General features: G+C 37.4%; 1 protein-coding gene across 4 annotated transcripts in view; it reads right to left on the bottom strand.

The window, feature by feature from the left end:
• Positions 1-3387: 3387 nt before the first annotated feature.
• Positions 3388-24078, bottom strand: part of TSHZ1 (teashirt zinc finger homeobox 1) — an 84951-nt gene continuing 64260 nt past the window's right edge. For 3 of the 4 annotated variants that reach the window (XM_060774971.2, XM_067467478.1, XM_067467479.1), the window contains exon 2: positions 3388-7892. In XM_060774971.2, coding sequence (XP_060630954.2) covers positions 4717-7892 — 3176 coding nt within the window. In that variant the 3' untranslated portion in view covers positions 3388-4716. Of the gene's footprint in view, positions 7893-14202; positions 14286-24078 lie in introns of all 4 variants that reach the window. The other variant, XM_060774972.2, reaches the window with a different exon arrangement.

Raw genomic sequence — 24078 nt, 5'->3', positions numbered from 1 at the left:
TTGTTCATTTCAGTAGGATCCACCGTTACTTATTTCCACTGTATGTTCAGAAGCACATACTCTGTGGATAAAGGACTCATACTGTACCAGCAACATGGTATATGAAATCTAGGAAAAGCGATGACTCACTGTTGGAGTTGAGAGTACAATATCTGTCTTAGTGAAAAGAGAGAAACTGACATAATGTGTTGTCGAAAACTTTCATGGCCAGAATCACTGGGTTCCTGTGAGTTTTCCAGGCTGTATGGCCATGTTCCAGAAGCATTCTTTACAAAGAGAGAATGCTTCTGGGACATGGCCATACAGCCCAAAAAACTCAGAGCAACCCAAACTGTATAAAGTTCTTCACAAGTAAGTTATATCATGACTTTCTAACCTGTGGCCATTCGATTATAGAGGTAATTTTGTTTACCTCTTGATTATAGAGGTAATTTTACGCAACAGCTGAGATGGCAAATCTCTTTTGGACTGTGATTCTTTGGACTGAAATCACATATAAATACACACAGCACCAGCAGGAAAATTAGATATCTGGGAGAAGAGCTAATTTGACCCTAGATTCCCTGTATGTCTGTTTTTCATTACTTTTTGGGGGAGAAGATTTTAACAATGTGGCCCTCTACCACTATCCTGAGTCTACTGTTCGTGTAAACTGGGCTGCTCGGTATTCCATCCACAGACACTGAATTCAACCCTTCTTGGTATCTACAGGCAATTTTTAATAACATATTTCAATATATATTTAATGTAACATCTAGAAAACAAATAGTCATGCCTGCAACTCTGGAAGTATGAGATTTAAGCTAGGAACACCTTATTTTTTTACAAGCAGCAACCATAGGGGCAGAAGGTGATAGTATAACCAGAGTCCCTTTCACACTATACAGTTGTAGCATTACTTTAATTACAGTCTCAACATACTGTGGGATCCTGAGATTTGCCATTTATTGAGGGGTATTTATAATTCTTAGCTAGAGAACTCTAGTGCTTCATCGAACTACAATCTTCAGGATTCTGTAGTTGGAGCCGGGGCTGTTAAGGTGGAATCATTATGCTATAACTATGTAGGACGCTGATTAGGATTTTGGCACCTGATGTTTAACCCTCCCACGCATGCTTTCCTTTCCTGGTGAGGATAACATTATAGGAACATTATTATTTTTTCTGTAAATTTTCCCAATTGGGCAAATATGCACTGAAACATCAGCTAAAAAACTCTTTAAGAGGGAAAGAAAAAAATAATTCTTCCCCCATGCTGTCTTTGCATTCTGGATAGGATTTTTCTCCAATAGGCAAAGCACATTTGGAGTTCCAGTCCTGTCCAGTTTGACTCCAAGAATATGGTATCTGACCTTTTAGCTATGCAATAGAGAATTGTCAAGTCTTAGATGCTTTCCTACCTGTATTCGCAAAGCAAGGCTTGAGAAAGTGTAATCTGCAATTTGGAGTCTTGGCGCAATCCCCTTGTTGCCTCTGTTAGCATGCCATTTGGGGATCCTAAGATAATGTTAGAAGCAATCTCAGAAAACATACATGCTAAAACAATACACCAGCATTATTTTTCTGTGTGTATTGTCTTGAGAGGGAGCAGTGAATATCCTAAATTTGTGTGAAGACAGAACTTGTGGAATTAGTTTTAATATATGCACTCACAGAATACACAGTCAGAACCATATGACAGGGAGAGTTTAACTCTCTTTTTTGTACTATGCTGAACTAGGCAACCCTAAGATGTAAGCAGAAATGTACATGACTTGGGGCAAAGGATCCTAAAAGTTATTCTCTGTAGTGAAACTTAACAAAATCAAGCACCTTTAGGAACTGCTAAACCTGCCTTTTTCAAATGTACTTTATCAACAAGCCCTGAAGTGGGCCACATAACTAGGGCACTCTCAGCAGTTTTTTTTTTAAAAAAAAAACACTGGAAGAATCAAATTCTTCAAGCTACTTCTCATACAAGTTATTTTTTCTTAAATGCAAAGGCTCCTGTATAGTCCTATCTTTAAATACAAGTGCTAGTTACATGAGCAACCAGTTCATAAAAAAAATGTTTAGCAGCTTCTGTAGTCTTACTGTTCATTGAGCTCCCTTTGAATATATGGTTTTTCATAGACACAGGAGAAGCAAGGGTAATGTGAGAAGAGTCCCTGATTATCTGACTGTGAACTACTGCCTCTAAATTAATAGTTAGGAATTAGATGACCCAGCAGTCCATACTGAGGTGTGGCACAGGGCTTCTGGACAAGTCACTTGCTGCTGCCTTGAGTACCAAGCAGTAGACAGATAAATATCTAAAGATAAATATTTAAAGATCTTTTCCAAGAGGGTGAAAATTGCAAGAATTGTGGTTGACATCTCTCTTTTCATGCGAAATGAACTGGAGGGGGGGGGGGCTAGGGGTTGACACTACACAGACCCTTTATCCAAGGGCTGATCCAAAGTGCTAAATGCCAGAATGCCCCGGGATGATTTTGACCACCCCTTTCCTTCACACAGACATTGTGGGAGCAGGAGGGAGTCCTGGCCATCCTTCTTTTCTCCTTGTTGTGGCAACTGGTGAGCACAATGTGGCTTGTATCCGTCATTTGCCACCGGAAGTGATATTGGCCAGGATGCCTGAGCAACATATGAAAGGTGAGAGGTGGATTCGCCCCCTCCTTCCCTCCCTTCTTTCTCTAATCCCCCTCATTCCCTGGCTGGCATAACTCCAGCCTAATAGGGATATAACTAGCCATGTTGTACTCACTGGCTGCTGTGGCAACAAGAATGGGAGCAGGATAGGGAGGGGGGCTGTCCAAGTCCGAGAAATATAGCATGGCCATGTAAACAGTTATGGCCAATTCTATCTCAGAATGTTGGAGCAAATCATGACTTTTGTTAATGTAGTGCAATGCCTTGTTAAGCAGCATTGGTGGGACTAATCCAAATCAGCTCCGTATGTCATTTAATCACTACAAAGTTGATTTCCCCTCCCCTTACAGGATAATGGTTTAGTGTAGATGTGTCGTAGCCTTTAGCCTTCAGAAGGGATGCAATGGGGCAACTAGCCATCTTCACAAATGGCATCCAGGCAGAACACTGGGTATCTGTTAGTGGCTTTCATACAGCTAAAACAAATCAAAAGCCAGCAGTTACATGAATTTTCAGGGATAAAAGTTACATTTCAGATATGAAACAAATGCTTGTTTCTAATAGGCACCATGGTTCCTAATTTTGTATATCAGCATCTGTAAACCATTGTAATAATGATTTGAGGTATTACTAATACATAAACAACAGAATACAGCACATTAAAATACGCAAATGATTCCAAGCATCCTCTCGTGCTGAAACCTCTCACTTCTGTAATGAAGACCTCAAGGCAAAGTAATGACATAACAATATACATAAATCAAGAACTTCTTGTGGGTTTATTTTACACTTGAGAAAACAGTGGATTTAATTGTGTCGACCAAAAAAATGTACTGTACAATATTAATGATAAAACATCAAAATGTATAATTCATAGTGCATTGCTTGCTTTATTTTTATTTATTTATTTTGTCAGATAGTTCCTTTGAGTACATGCATCTGGGAAGATGCAGGTGCCAGTAAAATTTCTCTATTTAACTCAAGCTGCAGGAACTAAATTTTATTCAAAAAAGTGTGGTTTTACATTATATACACAGAAATTGAATATAAAATGACAATATAAAAGTTAAAAGAGAAAGCATACAGCCAGAAGGTAGAAAGGAAGTTGAACAGTTTAAAATGGTACGATATGTAACATGGACTTTTTTTTTCTATGCTGATGCTGGCAATTTACAAGGAACTGAATCCAACACTTGCCTCATTTTTCATTTGTTTCATTTTCTTGTACCAGTGCAGCACACTATAGAAAGGCCAGCTTGTACCAAAGCTTACATTTGTAAATAATTATAAACTGCAATATTTTACAGGAAAAAGAAATTGTATTTTTACATTTTTTAAATAACTTGCATACTTTTTTGCCAACCACGTGGCAATTTTCAGCATCTGAGCATTGTGGCAATATGGGTTATTATTTCTATTTTTTTAAATGTAGTTGTGGTTTTCTAACCCCTTGAGCACTTGATAGATTTTCATCATCATTATAGATCTGCATAGACCTATTCTTAACAGTAAGATTGCGTTTTAAAGTCTATTATGACATTTTAAAAATTATTACATGTATATTTTGCTTTTGACACAGCTCTATTAGGATAAAATGCCTTTAAAATCTTCTTTTGGGAAAGGCACAGGATGCTATTACAGTCCTCAGAGGGTTAAAAACTGACACTACGGGGTTCTGTGACCTTTATTGTCATGGCAACTTTGTAATTTTAGGATGTCTTTTTGTTATTGTTCTTTGTGCCTTTCTTTACGGCTAAATTAACGTCTCTCAATAGTGTCTCCCACTATATTCTACAAAAGATAGGTTAACATCAAGGACAGATGTTGAAAATAAAGGTCAGACTTTGACTCACAGAAAAAGGAAAGAAAAGAAAAGAGGGTTTAAAAAAACATGCACAGATCAGACAAAGAGCATATAAATATAACTACAAAATGTATGTAAGAAAAACCAAGGTCCAGATAGGCAGTTCAGCAACAAAAGTAAGACTGATTTCAGAGGCTCAGGTCAGGCCTAGTGCAGTACTATGAAGAAGTTTAGTGCAATGTTCCTGTGGTCACTTGCATACCTGGCTGCTTACCTGGACACTAATGTTTTTCTAACTCAGTTACATAAATCAGATGGTCCTCGGGAGACTTGCCATGTGTTTTACTAAGGTGCAGTTTTACTGCGTGCTTGCTTGCAAAAGTTCGGTTACACAGCTTACACTGGAATGTTGAACCTGAGTCCTCCTCAGCAATTCCAAGTGTGCCTAAAGTCTTATTTGAGAGGACTTTTGAAACATTCTGCTGTTCTTGAATCTGATTTAGTGGCAATTTGGACAGGTCCTTTAAACTAAACCCTAAATGTGTCTCCAAGTGACTTATGTATGTAGAAGCAGTCCTGAATTGAGAGGCACAATCATTGCAAAAGAAAACAGGATGACCTGTATCCAAATTCTTTAAAAACTTAGTTCCACCTGTCCTTCTTAACTGATATTTCACATTGGCCAGCCAGTGGCTAATTGTGGTCATGGAAAGACCAGTAAACTTAGAGATATGTACCCGCTCCTGAGGGCCTAGGTCCGACATAATGTATTTGCCTTCAGGAGTCTCCCTCAAGCTCGAAGCAAACTGGGCTTGAAGAATCAGAAGATGCTGAGGGTTCCAGTTAGATTGTCTACCTTTCCTCTTATGTACTGGGGACAGTTCATCCAGAGCTTCCTCAAAGCTACTTCCATCTGCATCAGATTTTTCTGAAACAGAAGATGGAGTTGAAGACTTGGGAGTCAAACGCCCTGTGAGGTTCTTCACCATGTCAGAAATATCCATGAGGGCACTTTCCCTTAGAGGAGATGAGACAGAATCAGTCATACTGGAAACCAGAGGCTTGTTTTTGGACTTGGTTAAATCAATAGGCTGATCACTGTTTTCATAATAGTACCTGTCAATAGCATCAGCTTGCTTGGCCGGAGTTGTTGGGTAAATGGGTTTGTCCAACATACTGTTGCTAATTTTATACAACATGGCCAATGGATCCAAAGAAGGACTTGTGGGATTAGAAACCTTACCTAAATGGGTATTCATAATGGACTGTAAAGCGCTTAAGGGGTTAATGAAAGATGGCTCCGCCGAATGGTCTGTGATGATACCCAAGTTATTACAACCATTTGTGACTTTTGTTTTAGGTGGCTCAGTACCATTAAGTGCAGGGGAATCTGCTGGACCATCCTTTTTGACTTTCTGAACCTCTGTTTCTGGACTCTTTTTTGGTGTTGGCGGCAGTGGCTGTGGCTGCTGCTTGGGTTCCTCAGATTTAGGGAAATCTTTGTTCTCCTTAGCAGCGGGTGACAATGGCTTGACTGGAGAACATTTCTCTTTTTCCACAGTTTTTTCTTCTTTTTTGATACTGATTTTGCCTGTAACTTTCTCCACTAGTTCTTCCATTGCAGAGACATTGCTTTTGTGAGGCGGAGGTGTTAGATTACCTGGTGAATGGATCAGTGCACTGTGTTCTGAAGACAGTGATTTTACACTGCTCGCATAAGATGGCTGCATCTGAACACTCTGTACAGTTGGCTGGCTGGGTTTAACAGTCCCTGGAAGCTGGTACGCTGCGTGGATGCTGGGGTACCCTCCCCAAGATGGGGCCCCATTCTGAGCCTTACTTATAGCTGTTGTCACTGTATTTTCCAGAGACTTCAAGATGTCTATCCCACCTTTAGGACTTTCATCTAGATCTTCCTCTCTGAGGTACTGATACACAGTTGTTGCTTCAAATTTTTCTGCAGAATCCTCATTCTCTTCTTTAATTTTTCTCTCTGTTTCAGCAACAACTACTTTTTCCTTTTCTGGCTCCTTCTTTTCTTCAGATGTTGTAGATCCAGCAGGGGAATCAGGCTGCTTTTTAACATTTGCAATTGGTAATCTTGTGTGGGTGGTGGGTGGTAAAGGTATAGACTGTATCTTTTCTTCTACTACAGGATCTAGTACAAGCTGTTTTCCTTTTTTGGAGGCAGAATTAGTGACTTTCAAAAAATGTCCTGTGACCATCATGTGAGCAGTCAGCTGCTGCAAAGTGTCATGAGAACTGCCACATTCCATGCACTTTAGTATCTGGGCTTTGCGGGCCTCAAACTGCCAAGTGTAGCTAGCACCATTTTGATAGCCATAGCGGTTGTTTGGAGTCACATACGGGTTGGCGGTTTTCTGATCCTTTGCAGCCTCACTAAGTGTGGACTCCGAAGTGACAATTGTTGGCTCAGGTGAGCAAGGTGAAGCTAAGTCCTGAAGTGCTCGCTTTTTGGTAGAAGGCACCAGTTTGGTGATGGCTGGTACTGGCTCCTTCAGAGGCACTTTCTGGTAATGCTTTGTTTTGATCATATGGACACTCAAGTCCTGCAAGGATTCAAAAGAATGGCCACAGTACATGCACTTCAGCACTTTCTGGGCGTCCTCTTTGCCTTCCATTTCCATAAGTGATCGTTTTCTGGGTTTTGACCACCGTTTGGTTTTTTCAGCGTCTTTATCTCGGTTGTCATCTCGGTAATGTCCAGTTTCATTCATGTGCACTGTGAGCTCCACCAGTGTGTCATATGCCCCACTGCAGTCTTTGCACCGAAACTTACTGGCACCAGTAAACACAGAACCATACAGTTTATTGTTTTGCCGATAAAGCTGTACTGTGCTGAATAGACTAGGTTCTGGGAGAAGTCCGTATGAGGTCTGCTGCAGAGTTTTGGCCAATGCTGCTTGATGCCAGTCATAACCTGAGCCACCGCTGTTACTGCTGCTAGTACTACTGATACTTGTAGTGGTACTAGTGTTGGTATTGGTGCATGTACTTGGGGTGTTGTTACTAGGGCTGTTGCTGTTAGTGGTATTTTCCTTTTGACTGTTTTCATTACTCTTAGATTTCTTTAAATCCAAGGCTAAACTGGACCAGCAAGACTCTGATAATAAATTTGCATATACAGCTTTTATTTGTGACAAGCTGTCCTGTGGGTAGGAAGCATTGTCCGAGCACTGATCTTCCTTCTCTTCTTTGGAGGAAGTGCTTTTGAAAAGAGCCAGTTGATCACTGTTTTCACTAAATGGTGAGCCGTAACCTGCATCTTGGTTTGTTGCTGTGCTGACAGGGGAGTTCTGGTAACTCTGAGCCTCTTTGATCTCTGTTTCATCATTGCACATGTACTCTGTTTCCTGGATGTCCAGGGGTAACCCATCATCCTCCACGTTGTCTTCATCAATTTCTGCTGCTTTCAGTTCTTCCTCAGGAACATAAGCTAAAAATTTGAGATAGAAAAAGAACACAACAAAATTACAAAACATACAAACTTTCTTACATTGCTAGATTACTTCTTTTATTGTTATCACTATATATGTAACAGGCTCATATTCAAGAGCACAATTCCCTGTTATTTTAGTTCATTATGTATATACACAACCTGTCAATTCATGTACAGCATTTCAAATGCATCTAAAACTGAACTTATCAACAGGATTGTTTTACTAATAGAATAACCTGATCTATATGAAACTAGGAATCCGGTTTTTAACCACATATCCTAGCACAGGTTCATTCTAACTAATTGGGTTGTATGACTTCATAACAGGATTATGCCTTTAATTTATTTACTTGTTTATCACATTTCTAAACTGAGGAATCCTGTCATTTTATTATCACAACAACCAACTAGTTGAGTGCTACTTTTTATACTTGTGGTTTTAATTGCATTTAGTTTCATGCTTCAGTTGTAATTCTCATTTTATCAAATTTTATTATTCTTATCTTGGGAACCATTTTTGAAATAAAGCATGATATGCATTGAATGAATGAATGAATTGATAAATAAATATATCTATTATCTATCTATTATCTATTATATCTCTGTTATCTATTACAAAGTGAAAGTATGTATGCATATATGTATGTGTCTGGAGCTCTCACTTCCGCAGACAGGCTCCCACATCCACAGACAACTATGACCCCCACCTATGAGAAACCATCAAAAGACCTCCCTCCAATGCCATTGCAGGTTATAGGAAATGCCATGAACATTTACAAGAGATGTCAACCCCTGCCAATGTCCTCCACAAACACAATACTGCCCACGACCCAAGTGAATGCTTTCATACGGGGACAATCCTGGATTTCCTCAACCACTGACATCTCAAGTGTTTCTTACTGTCTCCACTGGTATGGAATTTACATGATCCCATCCACTGCCTCTCCCATAACCCTTTCCTATTCTTTTCTATTCCACACAGCAAACAGAGTGGGATTGATCAGCAACTGAACATACTGGAGGGGTTTGGGGGACTGGCTCAACATTATGTAATACACCCTGCATCAAGACAAACACTGTGACGCCCACCGACAACGGACCTGGACCAAATTTGGTAAATAGAACAACTATGATCAATGAAAAATACTGGAGAGGTTTTCGGGAAAATGACCTTGATTTATAGTAGTTGTAGTTCACCTACATCCAGAGAGCATTGTGAACCCAAACAACAATGGATCTGGACCAAACTTGGCATCTTGACATTTGGGAGTTGTAGGCATTGGGGTTTATAATTCACTTGCAATCAAAGAGTCCTCTGAACCCCAACAATGATGGACCTGGACCAATCTTGGCACACAGAACCCCCATAACCAACAAAAAATACTGGAAGAGTTTTGGGGGAAATTCACCTTGATTTGGGGGAGTTGTAGTTCACATACATCAAGAGCACTGTGAAACCAAGTGAGGATGGATTTGGACCAAACTTGGCACACATACCTGAAATGCCTAAATTTGAATACCACCAAGGTTTGGGGGAGGGGAAGGGAGACTGACCTTGATTTTTTGGGAGTTGTAGTTCAACTGCATCCATAGAAATTGTGACCCCCACCAACAATAGACCAGGACCAAACGTGGCACACAGAACCTCCATGCCAACTGAACCTACTGGAGGGGCTTGAGGGGACTGACCCACCATGGTGGGAGTTGTAGTTCACCCAGCAGCCGGAGAGCACACTAAACCCCACCAATATTGCATCAAGAACAAACTTCTCACACATGCCCAACATGCCCAACTTTGAGTACTGATGGAGTTTGAGTGGGTTAACCAGGTATGATGTGAGCTGTAGTTCACCCACAACCTTATACATTTTCTTAATGGGACAATTCATAAAATAAAATATGACTTTTGCAAATAACCTGGGCATCACCGGGTACCCAAGCTGGTAAACAAATAAAGGCCATTGAGTGAAAAACAGGGTTTGAATGCAAATCTGTCTGGGTTCAATCTAACATGTTATGTTTCATGGAAGTGTAAATTCTGTTTACAAAAGGATGATAAAGCTCTGTTTCAATGAATAACAATATACCTTTTACACAACACAAATACAAGTAGCATTATGATTTCTCTCTTGGAAAAATCTTTAATTCAAGGTCAGATAAAAAGTGCCCTAACCACTCACCCCTATAGCTTTGCAATATTATTAATAGAACAAAAGAAAGTAAAGACATGGATGTAGGACCAAGCCTTTGGGCAGTAGCAATGCAAAAAATGTACAGGATTATGTGCAATTAACTTTTGGAAAGGCCTCGGACTTCAGCTTCTGGATTATGTGATTTTAATGTTTTATATTAATATGTTTCAATTCCATGTTTAAATGTCTAGATGTTGTTGTTTCTCTATTTAATATGGTTTAATTTAATTTATAGTTATATATTACCATTGTTTTATACTAGGTTTTTTATATGTTGTAAGACATTGAATTTTTGCCGTGAACTTGTTGGACACCACTTTGAGTCCCCCTGGGGGAGAAAAGTGGTATATAAATGAAGTAAATAAATAAATGAATAAAACTAGAAAATAATATAATTACTAGAAAAATAGAAGCAGAAATTAGATGGAACAATAGAAAGCATTATTATTATTATTCAAACTAGAAAGAGATGGGTAGAAGAAACATTATGATCTCAGCCTCCCAATGTTTTTACAATGGCAGCCACAAAATCACTTTCACTTTGTAAATTTTGGTCCTGCTGAAATCATGTGTGTGGGGGGTGGGATCAAGAGCGGACTTGCGTGGAAAGGGGTCAGTTCATTTATTGTATGTAATCCTAGATACATCATTTATGATAGTGGACACTGTAGATTCTAGAAAAAAGCAAGTAGATCCCACAATTATGTCAACTGTCCTCCTCTGAACTGGAGTAGTGGGGTTACAATAAATGAATGGGAGGTTTAGGTTTTAAAAAATGAAGAAGCATCTATAATATAGGAGTAACTGGACAATGGTTAGTTGTCAATGTGAGATGGTGTGCTCACCATTAAGGAGAACTTACTATACAACTTATGATAAATTGGAGTATATTCAACTTCAGTCTGTGGTTTGAGCATTGGACTATGATTTTGGAAAGCAGGATTCACCAATGGAAATTCACTGAGTGACCTTGGTTAAGTCACTCTCTTGCATCCTCAGAGGAAGACGGAGGTAAATTCCCTTTGAACAAATATTGCCAAGCAAATTTCACCATAAACCAGAAGCAATTTGAAGGTACACAACACATTAGCCTGTGTAATATTAAAGTACCGTCTTTCATCCAATTCTTTCCTCAACTCTTCACTACAACCTCAGTTCCCAATTAGCTAAATCTCTATTTCAAATGCATACCTCTCTCTGTCTCCACTTGCCCCTATCTGACAATTTAACAGGCAAATCCTTCTTTTTGCATGTCTTTCTCCCACCCCCACGCTCAGCCATGCAGACTAATGTCTGAACCATATTCACAATGACTAATAAAAGGAGAATATATAGGTGCACATCTTTATGGCTTATTTCTGTCACGATGAACAATAGTTTATCATGACATCTAAGCCTGCCCTAAGAGAAGCATATGCGTGTGCCAAACAGCTATTGCATAGTTTATTCCTATTTCACTGAAAAACAGTAAGCTACTTTTAAAGCTTGTCTACTTTTTTCCCCTTCTCTTCACACATACATTTTAAATTACATACGTAGGATATGGGTGCATCTATATAGCCTTAAAATTGTTGAGAATGCAATGTTATCACTAAGCTTGCAATCCATTGATACTGCATTTTCTTGGAAGAATGTTTCCTTGAAAATAATGAGAATTACTTCAGAGTAGATAGATGTATGATCTATTCCATCTGGTCAAAACATTATGGTTAATTGCACCAAATGGAAACAGAAGCATATCCCCATCAACAAAGCCCTGACAAAAAAGCCCCTTTTTACAAACTCTTTTCATGTGTGTGCAGCTCCTTACTCCTCCTGGTTCTTTTACCTAGTGTGAATTTTCTTTAGCAGTATTGAGAGGATAATGAAAAAGTGTTGGAGAAACAAACATTTGCAATAATCAATGCAATAAGGCTTGGAGGAAGAATGGGATTCTGTTCTAGTCAATGCTACTGTGGCAGTGTGCACATGCCTACAACAGGCAATGTAAAAAGCATCTACCTTCAGAATCCCTTGCTAAGCATGCATGAACAACAAAACAGAAAGAATTGGGAAACCAGCCTCATCTCCAGGTACCCCTCAGCTTGCTAAAAAAAAAAAGGTTATGTGTTTGGTCAACAAAACAGAAATAGTGGAAGTCGCTGGGATGCATTTTGGAAAAAGCCTTCAAGAGCTCTCAAGAAGATTTGGAATGTTTTGTGTACTTATGCAAGGCTCATGGTTATTTCAATTCACATGTGCATACTGTTAGTTTTGAATGAAACGTTTTCCGAAACATGTTGAACTGCTCCTGTCCGTATTCTTTGCATGTTAGTTCTGCCTCTGTTGAAACCATTAAATTGATATCACAACTCTTACTTTAAAATTCTTGCTCTCTCCCCACCCTCTCTATATTTCTGCACTAAGGTACATTAAAATTACATAGAATTTGTGAAACAAAAGGTGGCAATTGGCTACGGAATTTTGCTTCCTTTTTGGTCTATAGGATTTTGCCTCCTAGCAAACTATGACACAGGGGTCACAAAACAATCCTGCCAAAAGTAGTTGGCATCTCAAACTAAAAGAGAATGAGAGAGGAATATTGAAAAGTGATATGCATAAATCAGGCAATGGTATATCCAGTTTGATTACTGGCTCACATAAACATCAAACTTTGCTATTGTGATGCCACCTGGTGAAATGACATAATCTTACCAAATTACGTGTTCATTACAATCAGACTATTTTTTAAACTAACAAATGGGATATTCATGAGCAGATGGCCACTAGATCAAAATACATTTGTTCTAAGGGCCCAATTCACAGAAGTGCCTTACATGCACCTAAGTGATAAATGTAATTGTTTACACGATAGTCAAAATCATTTCTTCAGCTCAGTTTCCTAAAACACTACACAAAAGAAAACTCTGAACTTTGCTAGAAAAATCACTACATCTGGGTAGGAACGTTTAAGTCAAGAAGTCTGAGGATATGGAAAATATTTTAGTTATATTTAGGTACCAAAGATGGGGAAAATATTTCAAAAGAATATTTGTTGACACACAAAATCAAATTCCATGTTGTACATGACAGTGGCTTTGACCCCATTGAACACATGGAGAACAGCTGGAAATGCATATTTACAGCTCTTTCAATATCCACAAAGAAATAGGGAGCAGAAGCAATTGAATTGTGTGTCCTGTTGCCCTTCTCACCTACACATTGAAATTTTGCCTTTCTTTTTTTGAAATGCAGCCACAGCTGTTGGACAGAAAATTAGAACCATGCAAGAAACACCTATTTCATCATACTATTACTACCCAGCGGAAAAAATTCACTAGAATTTTTATTTGAGCACATATTAATCCTACCTAGATCAAGAACCGTCAACTTCAGTATAACTGTCTGTGGAAACTGAGACTTCCTTCTTCTATTTTACAACTTTCCATCAAAAACCCAGAATTTTTCCCAGCCTTCCAGAAAAAGTTATTTAATTTACAGATAAGCTGCAGGACTGGTGTAGCTGGGGGAAATAATCAATTCTGGCAGATGAAGTAGAATTCAGCAGAAGTCAACCATTGGGTCCACCATTAGCCTAGATATCTAGCACCACTTTATGTCCTCATTTAGAAAAAAAAGAAAGAAAGGAAGGAAGCTATAATGCAGATTGGAATATACTCACACACAGACTTATTTTTCAAGGCATAAGTTCAATAACTAGTCCCAATTACAATAGATCGATTGAATTGAATTAGTACCCATTCTGCCAAATCAGTGCATATACTCTAGTTGAGACAAAAATAAGCTCTTATTTTTCCAAATCAAAATTTACTGGCTTGCTTTATAAATATCTTTCTTTAATAATCATTTTAATGGAGCTATTGTATTAATGTGGAAATAACCCCCCCCCCCCCAACATAGCTTGCCTGGGAGAAAGTCCCACTGAGCTCAATGGGGCTTATATCTGATTAGGATGTACCGGATTGTGCTGCTAAGATTTATTCAGAAACATTTATTCTTAGAAACATATGTTAAGATGTTAAGATATTCCCTTCTGTCCCATAAATCAACAGCACTCAACATTTCTAAAATCATCATGCCAAAAATAGGAGGCCCACTTATCCCTTTTCACCTACCACTATACTGCAGGGCTTTCTCTTTCTTTCCTTGCCTTGGAATTCCACCATTTTAATAAAAGGGATCGTTATTTCTGTATCACCTTCTAGCCAATTGTAAAAACACAAAGAAAAAAACATTTTGAAACATATTAAAATACACTTCTAAAATGTATAAAAAATAACCCCAGAATCCAGCTTTGAAATAAAATAGCAATTTCAAACATTGTGTTGTCAAAGGCTTTCATGGCTGCAATCACTATGTTGCTGTAAGTTTTTTGGACTGTATGGCTATTTTCTAGAAGTATTCTCTCCTAACGTTTTTCCTGTATCTATGGCAGACATCCTCAAAGGTTGTGAGGTCTGTTGGAAACTAAGAAAATGGGGTTTATATATCTGTGGAATGTCCAGGGTGGGAGAAAGAACATTTGTCTATTGGAGGTAGGTGTGAATGTTTCAATTGGCTACCTTGATTGGCATTTAATGGCCTAGGAGTTTTCAAGGTGTGGCTTCTACTGACTGGGGGAGAGAATACATGGTCATACAGCCAGAAAAACTTACAGCAACCTAATTTCAAACACTGAATGCTCTGTGGAACAATACATGATTCTCATCCTAATAATTTGAAAATCATTGGAAGAGAAAATGTTATCATAGCTCAAGGAAACAAAGATCTAGGAAAAGAGAAGGAAACTGAGAAAGTCCTAGAAAAAAGAGAGGAATGAACATTCCACATGGAACAAATGGATAGATCAGTACTGCCATTTGTTAATAAACCATGTGTGTGTGAATATATTCATAATACACCATCTCTCTCACACATGCACAAAACCCTTAATACATTCAATATTTCACCTAAAATGTTTATGATACCATTCACACTATTATCCTTAGTTTGTACAGTTGTAACATTTCCCATAGCATCCTGTATAGAGATCATAAGAGCTCAATTGTACTTGCTTCTGAAGATATGCAGGAAGTCTGCTTGCAAACCTGCCTCAGAAAGGAACAGAAAGTACAACCATCGGATAGAAAATACTATTCACAGCTAAAATCCCAATTTTACCAATAGATTATTCAGTAAGGAGGCATAAGGATCCCATATCTACTATATTCTAGCACTAAACAGAAGAACTTGGGATCAGGACCAGCACCACATAATGCCAGTAGTTTATGCAGGATCTTTGAGGAACTAATGACATTTGCTGACTCTCAAGATTGTCCTCTCAATTTTGTTGAATGGTACGACAGGCTTCCACTGCCACAAATGAGTTCTTGAACATGCATTTGACTACAGATGGATTTTGGATTCAGGATATGTGTATGTGTACTTTATTGTAAGATAGCATGGTCATATTTTATTTATTTATTTTAAATCATGTACAGTTTTAGTATGCGTGCAGCAAAAATTGTTCTGACTTTTAAAAATGTTCTGTATTTAGGACATATAATTATATCTCTGCAGTAATATATATAGTTTAAAAAACAGTCTTTTCATCAGGACACAGTAAGTAAGCAAACTACAATGTATAAAAAACTTAAAACTGAAAAAAACACTGACGTTTGTTGAACTTCTCTCAACCATTTATAATATATATATTATTCAGATTACAGGACTGACTTATAAGGACTTATCATAAACTGGGCTTGTATGACAAAAATAATAATTACAGGACATTTTTATATTGTCTGCTAAGACAGAACAAATTTAGTTTGCACTGCTGCACACAATGTAAGCACGTACTAGATTGTATTGCAGGGGTACGCAAAGCTATTTCCAGTGCTTTCTGCCTTGATTGTCATTGTCATTAAAATATTCCATATGCGAACTAGATGTTATACTACACAAAGGCACAACATCACACACACATAAGGATGTTCACTAATATTTATCATTGTTTAAATATTGCAGAATTACTTAGAAAAATAATTTTACTTATACTGTTGGAAGTATTCAATTCAGAATGTCAGCACAAATAATATACAGGATTTCACAAAGCCAATGCATTTTTAAACCTAAATAGTTATTGGAAGAGAAGAGAATTATACACACACATACTTTTAAAAGCATTTTATTCAAAATAAGGCTGAGAAATCTTGTCCTCTACAGTCAGATGGTACACTAGCATATATCAAATAAAATAAAGGGTTTAATTTAATTGCTGCTATATCAAATTGCCAGGGAGATCAACTAATTATATAATATCCCGATAATGAATTTCCCAGTGAAATTCTTACTTTAATTCCTTGGTATAGATCTTTTTAAAAATCCAATGCAGGATTATATTTTTGGTATGTAATCACGGAGAGGTATTTAAACCAGGCTTTATATTCTCACTTTCCGATACCTAAAAATGTACTTACAACAACCTATATTATAGTGTACAATACCATCGCCCTTTTCTTTTTTTTCTGTCTTTCCCTCTATAATTTCACAGTATAGAAATCTTACAAATTACAGTTAAAGGAAGAAATAACCAGAGACTAAGAATATCTGGGTTTTTTTCTTTTCTATTATTACATCTTGTTAAAAAATCTGTGCCCATATGATATGCCTTCTGGATGCCAATGTCTCCCCAAAGATGTGCTGTCACCTTTGAACAGCATTAAAATGTGTGCATTCTAATGTAAGTCGACAAGAGGCACTATATATTGTATGTGTTAGTGGTATAGCACATTGTGTTTGCTTCACTGAGAAGGTGTGCATTGTAAATAACTCAGACCATTGTCTGAAAAGCCAAAAGCAAACTGGATAATGATAATGCATTCTTTGGGGGCCAGGTCTCCAGTTCTGTGATTTTATATATCAAATTGTGCTAGTATTGTTTATTCGTCACCATTTTACAAAATAATTTTCACCATATTATTTCAATTCATTTTGATTTTAGCAATACAAATATGTTTCCCAGATGGATGATGTTAAGAGGAGTACAAATGACCACTGTAGTGTTTCAACAATAGAATGACATAGTTGTCACTGACTTCAATACAATAAGGATTCCAAAGTTTTTAATTTCTTCTTGATATGTCTAAATTGAGTATCATGAAGTGTCACACCAGTGGTGCCAAATAATTAGTTATTGAAGACAAATGCTTAAAGCTTAATTTGAACATTGCAAATAAGCATATGCTTCAGCATACTTTTGTTGTCCAGTCACTAGAAACCTGGTGAGGTTAATCCAGGGTACATGGAAAGAAGTAATATTGGATCTTTCACATGCAATTCAACAGTACACGTGATGCAACTTCTTAAAAATATAAAGAAGTGAAATTCTAATTAGCAAGGAGTAAACACAGATAAACCAGATGCATTGTAAAATGTTTTATGTGCTACGAGGCTACACAATCCAAGTTTGCCCTTGTTGATGATGTGTGTCATTGAGCTGTTTTTCATGGTCCTAATGAATCTATCTCAGGGTTTTCTTGCCAAGATTTGTTCATAGGGACTTTGCCTTCCTCTGACGTTGAGAGAGTATGGTTTGCCCAAGGCCACCCAATAGGCCTCCATGGCTGAATGCAGATTCAAACTCTGGTCACCAGAGTCATAGTCCGACACGCCAATCACTACACCCTACTGGTTCTCAATTTTAATTCCAACCATTTGTACATGTTCATTAAGTTACATTTCCTGCATTGTTTTTTATTTTTTGGTAGATTAGGATGATAGACAGGATCTATCACTTCTGCCTGATTCCACTATTTATCCATAAATAATTTCCTCTCCTCTCTATATCCTTTCATATTCCTGTGAAAAATCAACATCTGACTTCATGGTCTTGCCAAAACATTAGACGTTTTTCTACTGCTCCAAGTTGTTCTACTTGTACCATCGAATTCTGCCTTTTTTTTTTTTGTAAGCCGCCCTGAGTCCCCCTCCAGGGGTTGAGAAGGGCGGGGTAAAAGTACCAGAAATAAATAAATAAATAAGAAAATAAATAACCAGGAGCAGACGTTTGGCTCAATTGATGGTTACAAAGAAAAGAAAAGGAAGTGCCAATACTGTTGGCACTGGATACCAAAATATACCTTTAAATCAGTGGTTCCCAAACTTATTTGGCATACCCCCTGGAAATCAATTTTCCTAAATCTTCTCTTTCTTTTATGCTTTCACCGCCTCGCTATTCATCGTCCCCAAATGCACCTGTGGCCATTACCGCCCCCCCCCCCCCCGGATCGCTGCAGCACCCACCAGGGGATGGTAACACCCCCTTTGGGAATCACTACTTTAGATCATAAGCCAAGAATTTTTAATCTGGTATGAATACACACAAAATGTCATGAATTCCTACACAACTAGAGAAATGAAAATGAATAGGAAACTATTAATATATTTAGTTAATTATTAATAAGGAAAAATTAATTCTATTTCATTTAAATTGTGAGGATATGAATTAGTTAAATAATGATAAATTATATTTTAAATTTGAGTTACAGTAAATACCTGAACTAAAAGACTCAGAAAATTGAAGCTCAAAACTGCTATCCATAATTTTATTCCTGCACTCTTTCCCATCCACATTTTAGCTTGAAATAGAATGAACTGCATAATTTTTTGACAATCCCATTTCTCATCTACCCCACCAAAAGAAGTATTCCCTTAGTTTCCTGCTTTCCCTCCTATATAGTCTCATTCCTTGTCCTATTTTATGAAGACCTCTAGATTTTATAAATAAAAATAAATGTCTGATTTCAGTAATTGCAAATGCCCCTACCATCCTGTTGGAACTATTCTTGAGGAAACATTTTTGATCTTATGTCTTAACATTTATATTTTATCCATCATGATATATTAGCAAAAAGCAACAAGCAGTATTTCAATATTCAAGAGAATTAGGCTCGTGGTATAGACCAGTTAGGAAATGTAAATTTGTTTTCTCTTTAGACCTCATTTAATTATTTAATTAATTGATAACTTGATCAATAGCTTACTTGTGGAATTAAGTTAATGCTGAAATTCAAACTAAACTCAAGTAAATAAAAGAAGTAAATTTAAGTTGTCTCTTTCCATAAGAAAATATCTAACAATTGATAACTCCATTGATTTTAACTATTTACTACCTATCGCTGCACAAAAGTTATACAAGTTATCCCTTTCATCTTCAAGTACAATTCAGAATAATCTCCCATGTATGTCAATTTCAAATTATAATAACAGAATCAGCTGAAATGTAGCTATTCGCAATCTGAAGACATTTTATTTGCTAAAAGTATAATTGCTTTATACTTTGAAAAATAAAATGGAAATTAAATTAAACAACCTACCTCAATAACATGCTTAAATATTAACACATACTATAAGCATGTATACATTTGTGCACTATATTTTTTTCAAAACAAGCCCAATCACACAAAATTTAAGATCAAAAACTCGATCAAAAACAAGTCACTGCATTTTGGCCAATTTGACAGGATTGACCTCAAGGTTAATAAACTGGCTTAAACTCAAGTATTTCACAGTCAAGTACTTCACAGCTATAAATCTAGCAGAACTGACAAATTTTGTGCATTTAGGATAAGCTTAAATATATGTATAAAATGACTTCCAGAAAGATTTCAAATACAAAGACTAGAAAAAAGATGTTTGTAAATGTGCTGGTGATTTTGTATACACAAATGCTTATAATTGTAACAAGGTTTATGAAAAACCTGGGTGTGCAGTTTGTGTGAATGCCTCATATATCCACGTCTTACAAGAAATATACTGTACATAGTAATTCAGGGGTAGCCATGTTGGATATACAGCAACATACAACAAACTCCAAAATTCACAACTGTTTTATTGGGCTGGCCAAAAAAGTATGAAATACATCATGCAAGATTTTGAAACTCTGCTGACTTCTTCAGTAGGCAAAACTATTAAAAATCATGGAGGGAAAAGAAGAAAAAAACTGATGAAGTTAAAATCACAAAAAGGCCACTCTTTTTTCTTTTTCTTTTTTGAGGTGTGGGAAACAAATAGCCATAAAAGGCAGAATTTTTTTTTAACTTGACTAGCAACTTCCCTTGAGATCTAGGCTTTTCCTGTCCTTTATTTTTTTTTCTGCATTTACATCACAATAATCTGTCTCAGGACCATAGTTAGTACAGACTCACTAAAATCAATGAAATGTAACTGAGCAATGACTAATTTACGTTTGACTGAATTAAATGGATCTACTTTAAGTATGTCAATCTAGGGATCTTACTACTTCCCTGTTTAAATATAAAATCTCTCCCTCCCCCTCTCTCTCACACACACACTGTATTCATGTATGCATGTATCATACACATAGAAAAAATTACTGTAGAACAAAAGCGAACCATTATGAATAACGATAGTACACAATAATAGATGTAATAAAGGGAGAGAAATTATAAGGCTAAGATCCTATAATTTCTAGGGCAGTATACATTCGCATCAGCACTACTACACAATCAATTGTGCTATGATTGTCAAGGCCTTGAGTTCACCCATTGTGAAATGATTAATATGCTCCCCACACAAAAGTGGATTGAGAGAACTGTGTGTGTTCTTGTGGACTGGTTGACTATCAACCAGATTGACCCAACCTTTGAAAGACCTCAACCACTTGCACAAGTGATATTATGTGTAGAGTTGCCAGGTATCATCCCAGGCCCTGAGGTTCCAGAGACATAATGTGAACCCTTGATATAATCCTCTTGTGATGCCATAAAGGCAGTCCTGGTAACGCAAGACTGATGGCACAGGAGGCAAAGCCTAGTAATGTCAATATGTACTATACATTGTGCATCAGCCACAATTACATAGAGGAGTGGTTCTCAACCTGTGGGTCCCCAGGTGTTTTGGCCTACAACCCTCAGAAATTCCAGGCAGTATACCAGCTTTTAGGATTTCTGGGAGTTGAAGGCCAAAACGGCTGGGGGCCCACAGAATGTGAACCACTGACATAGAGGATGCCATGCAAATGCAGAATACCAGCTCTAACAAATGAGGAAAATATATACATACAACTCCCAGGGCATTCTTATCCTGATTATACCTGTCCCTCCTTTTAAGATGAGGGGCCAGGTCCTGTCACTTAGGAGAAGGGCCAAAGGCCTGACAAGCCTCACATTGTATCATTAGGATTGTAGGCTTTATGCTGTTTTGGTTGCATAGTAAAAATTCTCATAGTAACCTAAAGCACTTGCATGAACATAATATACAGATTGCTATGATATTTTAAAGGGAACACATAACATCAAAAGTCGGGTACCTGTATCCCTCCTGAAGCTGTTGAACAACAAACCCCATAATTATGACCATTGACCATGCTGGTATGAATGTCTATGGGAAAGGGGACATTTGGAGCTCAACTGCATATGGGTATGTCGTGTTCCTAAAACAACACATCTTGACAGCTTCTTGCCTCTTCTCTTTCCACCCACATCCACTCTCTAAATCCTTTAGAGCTATTTCTCAGGCAGAGGGAAATTGCTTTTCCACTGGTGCATTTTCACAAATATTGTAATGGGAGAAATGGGTTGTCCTTCTACTTCTTATCCTGATTATACTAGGATAAACCACATATTCAATTGTTTCCCTTTGTGTCTGGCTCTCTGAGGAGAGTTGCAGACAAATCAGTCCATCTACCACTGTACTCTGTCAAGAACATTTCATTGAAATGTTCATTTTCATCCCTGCTGGCAACATTAGAATGGAAGTATTTAACCTGTTTCCATTACTTATGCAAATTACCATTATAAGATGGGACAGATGTTAGAATCATGCCACATAACTGACTGCCACACATTCTTTATAAGGATAATAATAAGAGCAAAAGCTGTTAAAGCATGTTATCCAGCATCAATAATGTTCTCTCTGCTACCTGATTCATTATTTTCCAGCATCAGCATTAAACCTGCTTTCTGTGTTTTGTCTCATAGCAGGTTTATTCGATTTGGAAGTAGTCTTTTTAAAAGAGTTTGAGGGGGTGGATGAGGTGCTCAAAAAAGGTTGAGCGAAAGAGGAGAAAGAGAGAAGCAAAATCCAAGAGCTTGTCGAATATGTTATTTCTCTAACAGTGATGATGAAAGAAAAGTCACTTAAGATTCTGGTACTCAAAGACAGCTGTCACTTCAGATAGAATATGGCACAACTCACCTAGACAGGTGACACTCTGGTCTAGCAAAGGACTGCTGCATTATTGAGAGCACCAGAGATCGAGATGACAAAGACTGAAGGCCCAGAATGCCTGGGGCTCCTCACCTAGTGAAATCAGCAGGCACATGGATTTCAGCCTTTATTTGCATCATCTCTATCTCTGAAAGCATCTCAGGTAGAACAGTTGGGAAAGACCTCCCTCTGCCTAAGACTTTAGAAAGCCATGCCTAGTCAGAATAGACAACAAAGGACTAATAATGTTCTTATTCAGTCTTAGGCTCAACTAGAAAGTAAGGTATCCTACAAAAGTCTAGGGATTACCAAGTGGATTACAGAGCAGGTCCAGAGATTTAAAGAAAGAAATAAAAGCTACCTTGAGCCCTATATCAGGAGAATGGCAGAATAAAAATAACGTCAATTAATAATAAATAATAGTAAATAAAAGAGATACTAAAAGCCTCCAGTTTGGTATTCTCTAACTAGCGTTCAGCTTATTTGAAAATTAAAATTAAAATGCAGAGTCTTGATTATTAAAGATAAGTAAAATGCATCTATAAGGCAATGGTTTGAAAACTAAGGAGATTTTTCAGCTGAATTCAGTAGCAAAATTTACATTGGTCTGAAAAATTTACATTGGTTTGAAGAATGACCCTTTACTTGGTCTGATCATTGGTTTAGGTTTCATTTTTTTTTCTAATATGTTTTGTTATAATACTTAACATCACTCTCTATACAGTATGCAATGGTCTAATACAGCAGACAACAAATGGTTGACTATTCCAGAATTGGATGCCAGAGGATCTACTCCTTACAAGAAAGAGGGGTAGCCATATGAATGGGGTGGGGGGGGGGGGTTGCAATGTGATCTGCAATAGAACAGTATTATTCAAAGGATACAAAGCTACATGTAAAAACTGTAAAAAGACTTTTAGCATTTTACATAGTTGTATAACAAATCCACCTATATCCACAAATAGGACTGTTTAGTACTTCCGAAAATATTAGATATGCCTTTAAAATCAAATAAAAAAATAAATGTTAGTATTAAGCAACAACAAAGAAATTAAAAAGCTTGTCAAGCCCATGTAAAAAAAACATTTGCTGTATATCAAGATCTGCTAAGTGCCAAACGTCTAATTGTTTTGTTAAAGAATACAAAAACTCTATTGACCAATTACTTTTGGACTTTGATAGCCTCTCCAGTTACCAGCACCGATGTTTGATAGGAATATTGGCACATGCAATTTGAACAATGTGCTCACTTTGGCAAACTCCCACTGACTAAAAGGAATCACACTCTGCTGAGAACTGAGTGAAAACAGAGTAAAGATTTTGAGATTTGGCCAAATCCGAGGATTTATCCCTAAGGAAAACCATGTTGATAAGTCCATTGTAACTGCAGATGGAGTACCTAGTTGTTTTAATTTCCTGTTTTAAAAATTAGAAAAGGACAAAGGGGGAGAAGCATACAGGTGTCCTTTTACTTAGCTTCATGCAGTCTTACATGAGACGACATCTCCACCTATGTAAGAATTTACAACTGTATTGAATATGCAGTGAGCATAATAAAAGGAAGAAAGGAGATGTAAGTCAGAGTGGGGGAGGTAGAAAAGATGAAATCTTGCTTTAGAAGAGCCATCTTTGCAAAGGTCTGCTACTTGTTAAATCAGTAAGAATATCTGTCAGAGATATCCTGCTACACCATTTGCCTGATGTCAAACCTAAACAAACCAGATCAGAAAACCAGCAAGTGGCAGAACGTAAATGAAACGGGAGAAGACCAGTCTAACTGT

This window comes from Anolis sagrei, chromosome 4 (assembly GCF_037176765.1).
Source record: "Anolis sagrei isolate rAnoSag1 chromosome 4, rAnoSag1.mat, whole genome shotgun sequence".
NCBI lineage: Eukaryota > Metazoa > Chordata > Lepidosauria > Squamata > Dactyloidae > Anolis > Anolis sagrei.
This window is presented reverse-complemented; position numbering and strand designations above follow the sequence as displayed.